The sequence below is a fragment of the Anopheles cruzii genome, unplaced genomic scaffold, assembly GCF_943734635.1.
Source record: "Anopheles cruzii unplaced genomic scaffold, idAnoCruzAS_RS32_06 scaffold01965_ctg1, whole genome shotgun sequence".
Taxonomy (NCBI): Eukaryota; Metazoa; Arthropoda; class Insecta; order Diptera; family Culicidae; genus Anopheles; species Anopheles cruzii.
In genome coordinates this window covers 1-3,983 of record NW_026455550.1, presented here as the reverse complement: position 1 = coordinate 3,983, position 3,983 = coordinate 1, and the positions used below count along the sequence as shown (strand labels likewise).

General features: G+C 41.6%; 2 protein-coding genes across 2 annotated transcripts; both read left to right on the top strand.

Moving 5' to 3' along the window:
• Positions 1–88: 88 nt before the first annotated feature.
• On the top strand, positions 89–583 carry LOC128276661 (zinc carboxypeptidase-like). The gene is made up of 2 exons (XM_053015119.1): positions 89–299; positions 384–583. Exons 1-2 carry the CDS (start codon positions 89–91, stop codon positions 581–583), a joined length of 411 nt encoding a protein of 136 aa, XP_052871079.1.
• Positions 584–1,242: 659 nt separating this feature from the next.
• LOC128276662 (zinc carboxypeptidase-like) lies at positions 1,243–2,775 on the top strand. Its single transcript, XM_053015120.1, has 5 exons — positions 1,243–1,398; positions 1,459–1,595; positions 1,669–2,135; positions 2,201–2,491; positions 2,576–2,775. Exons 1-5 carry the CDS (start codon positions 1,243–1,245, stop codon positions 2,773–2,775), a joined length of 1,251 nt encoding a protein of 416 aa, XP_052871080.1.
• Positions 2,776–3,983: the final 1,208 nt, after the last annotated feature.

Sequence of the window (3,983 nt, the reverse complement as noted above, 5' to 3'; positions counted from 1 at the left end):
CATTACAGAGGGTGGAGCATCATCCGTTCCATGCACGGACACTTACGCTGGGCCGGAACCGGCATCGGAAATCGAGACCAAAAACATCATGAACTATTTCATTAGCATTAAGGACAATATTCATGCGTATTTCGCCTTCCATTCGTACGGGCAGTATATCCTGTTTCCGTACGGACACACAAACACCTATTACTCCGAAAACTACTATGATATGATGGAAATGGGAGAAGCGGCAGCTATCGCTATCTTCCAAAAATATAAAACTACATACGAAGTCGGTACAACGGCTGATGTACTATGTAAGTATTTCTTCATTTGGAACAATTGGAAAGTATTCTACCAACACCACTATCAACGAATGGGCCGTCGAATATATCTTGCAGATATCAATTCTGGATCTTCCCGTGACTGGGCGCATGGTACGCAAGGAGTACCCGTAGCTGCTACGATCGAGTTCCGCGACACGGGTTATCACGGGTTCATTCTACCGCCAGAGCAAATCATTCCTAACGCCATAGAAATTTTAGACGGTTTGGTTGCATTTCTACGTAAGGGTAAAGAAATTGGATATTTCACTGTTTAAGTTCACTTAGTTTTATTACAGCTTTTCACATGATTGTAATTCCTAATCCTTAAAATATAAAATGGCGTTGGTCGTCGTGTGTCGATGCAATGATTACATTGATTGAATAGGTTCGACTGAATCGATTTTTTGTATTTTCTATCCTGAATTCTGGTTTAAAGCATTTTAGTCGATAATGTTTGTAAAACACTTAAAATCATTATTTCAATAGTAATAAAAATAATTTAAAACAAAAAAAAATCTATTTGTATGTAAACTACAGAGAGAATCTTTTGTGCACTAAACACTCAGAGCTATTGCGAACAGACGGTTTATTGTGGAACGTATACGTATTATACGAACTGCTCTTATGCCAAGCCTTCTCGATTCGATATTTACGAAGCGTTTACGTTTAGGACTATTGTTCTAAACAACCGTTGACTTGATAAGCAATAGGTTTATGCCAATAATCATTCAAATCATAAAACAAGCTGATAAGATATTAAACAATCATAACTGCAGTCATTGTTGAGTGATTTCACATTTTCTACAAGGCGCTTTGTCCTATCTGGACTGACAAAATTGCTCAATAGCCGGCAGTAAATCTCAATCAGGCTCTTATAAAAAAGGCAACTCAGCTCCTGGTCTAGCTTCTGTCGGTTCCTTCCCTTCGAACAGAGATGATCCCAAAGTTTGTTGCGCTGCTCGTTTGTCTTGGAGCAGGATTGCTCCAGGCAGAGCCTGTTCGTTTCGATAATTATCGAGTGTATGAAATATCCATCGGCAGCGAGAAACAACTTGAAGCCTTCCAGTATATGGAGCGTTATCCGGATGGAGTAAGCGTGAAACAGTGAAGCATCGAACGAAGTGAAGCATCGTTATTTCGTTTATTTCAGTACATCTTTTGGGAATCTCCAGTGCAAACAAACATGAAAATCAATTTGGTGGTGCCTCCGCATAAAGTGGCCGAGTTTGAAGAACTGAAACAGCATCTCGATTTCGAGAGCCGGCTGAAGATCGCGAACGTGCAGAAGTGAGTGCAGAGCAAAGCTTACAGTAAATATAATTGACTACTCACTCCCTAATCCTAACCCAATCCGTTTTAGGCTCATTGACGAAGAAAGTCCCCAAAAGTCTAGGCGCGCATTCGATTGGGTAAACTATCACACTATGGAAGATATGTACATCTGGTTGAATGAGCAGGTGACGGCGAATCCGACCATCCTCTCTGTGGTATCCATTGGTCAGTCATACGAGGGACGAGAAATGATTGCTGTCAAACTGTCCTACAAAACCGGTAATCCGGGAATTTTCATCGAGTCCAACATACACGCCCGCGAGTGGATCACCTCGGCTACGGTCACGTGGATCCTGAACGAGTTTTTGACTTCTGTCGATCCCAATGTACGCGAGCTGGCGGAGAACTACGACTGGTACATTCTGCCGGTTGTGAACCCCGACGGGCTCCACTACACCAAGACCACGAACCGGATGTGGCGCAAGAATCGATATCCCCACAATGTGCTGTGCTACGGAGTGGATATGAATCGAAATTTCCCCGGACACTGGATGGGTATGACTTTGCATACAGTAGGTGAACAGTCAAACTGTAAGAATTGCGTTGCCCTCTCATTACAGAGGGTGGAGCATCATCCGTTCCATGCACGGACACTTACGCTGGGCCGGAACCGGCATCGGAAATCGAGACCAAAAACATCATGAACTATTTCATTAGCATTAAGGACAATATTCATGCGTATTTCGCCTTCCATTCGTACGGGCAGTATATCCTGTTTCCGTACGGACACACAAACACCTATTACTCCGAAAACTACTATGATATGATGGAAATGGGAGAAGCGGCAGCTATCGCTATCTTCCAAAAATATAAAACTACATACGAAGTCGGTACAACGGCTGATGTACTATGTAAGTATTTCTTCATTTGGAACAATTGGAAAGTATTCTACCAACACCACTATCAACGAATGGGCCGTCGAATATATCTTGCAGATATCAATTCTGGATCTTCCCGTGACTGGGCGCATGGTACGCAAGGAGTACCCGTAGCTGCTACGATCGAGTTCCGCGACACGGGTTATCACGGGTTCATTCTACCGCCAGAGCAAATCATTCCTAACGCCATAGAAATTTTAGACGGTTTGGTTGCATTTCTACGTAAGGGTAAAGAAATTGGATATTTCACTGTTTAAGTTCACTTAGTTTTATTACAGCTTTTCACATGATTGTAATTCCTAATCCTTAAAATATAAAATGGCGTTGGTCGTCGTGTGTCGATGCAATGATTACATTGATTGAATAGGTTCGACTGAATCGATTTTTTGTATTTTCTATCCTGAATTCTGGTTTAAAGCATTTTAGTCGATAATGTTTGTAAAACACTTAAAATCATTATTTCAATAGTAATAAAAATAATTTAAAACAAAAAAAAATCTATTTGTATGTAAACTACAGAGAGAATCTTTTGTGCACTAAACACTCAGAGCTATTGCGAACAGACGGTTTATTGTGGAACGTATACGTATTATACGAACTGCTCTTATGCCAAGCCTTCTCGATTCGATATTTACGAAGCGTTTACGTTTAGGACTATTGTTCTAAACAACCGTTGACTTGATAAGCAATAGGTTTATGCCAATAATCATTCAAATCATAAAACAAGCTGATAAGATATTAAACAATCATAACTGCAGTCATTGTTGAGTGATTTCACATTTTCTACAAGGCGCTTTGTCCTATCTGGACTGACAAAATTGCTCAATAGCCGGCAGTAAATCTCAATCAGGCTCTTATAAAAAAGGCAACTCAGCTCCTGGTCTAGCTTCTGTCGGTTCCTTCCCTTCGAACAGAGATGATCCCAAAGTTTGTTGCGCTGCTCGTTTGTCTTGGAGCAGGATTGCTCCAGGCAGAGCCTGTTCGTTTCGATAATTATCGAGTGTATGAAATATCCATCGGCAGCGAGAAACAACTTGAAGCCTTCCAGTATATGGAGCGTTATCCGGATGGAGTAAGCGTGAAACAGTGAAGCATCGAACGAAGTGAAGCATCGTTATTTCGTTTATTTCAGTACATCTTTTGGGAATCTCCAGTGCAAACAAACATGAAAATCAATTTGGTGGTGCCTCCGCATAAAGTGGCCGAGTTTGAAGAACTGAAACAGCATCTCGATTTCGAGAGCCGGCTGAAGATCGCGAACGTGCAGAAGTGAGTGCAGAGCAAAGCTTACAGTAAATATAATTGACTACTCACTCCCTAATCCTAACCCAATCCGTTTTAGGCTCATTGACGAAGAAAGTCCCCAAAAGTCTAGGCGCGCATTCGATTGGGTAAACTATCACACTATGGAAGATATGTACATCTGGTTGAATGAGCAGGTGACGGCGAATCCGACCATCCTCTC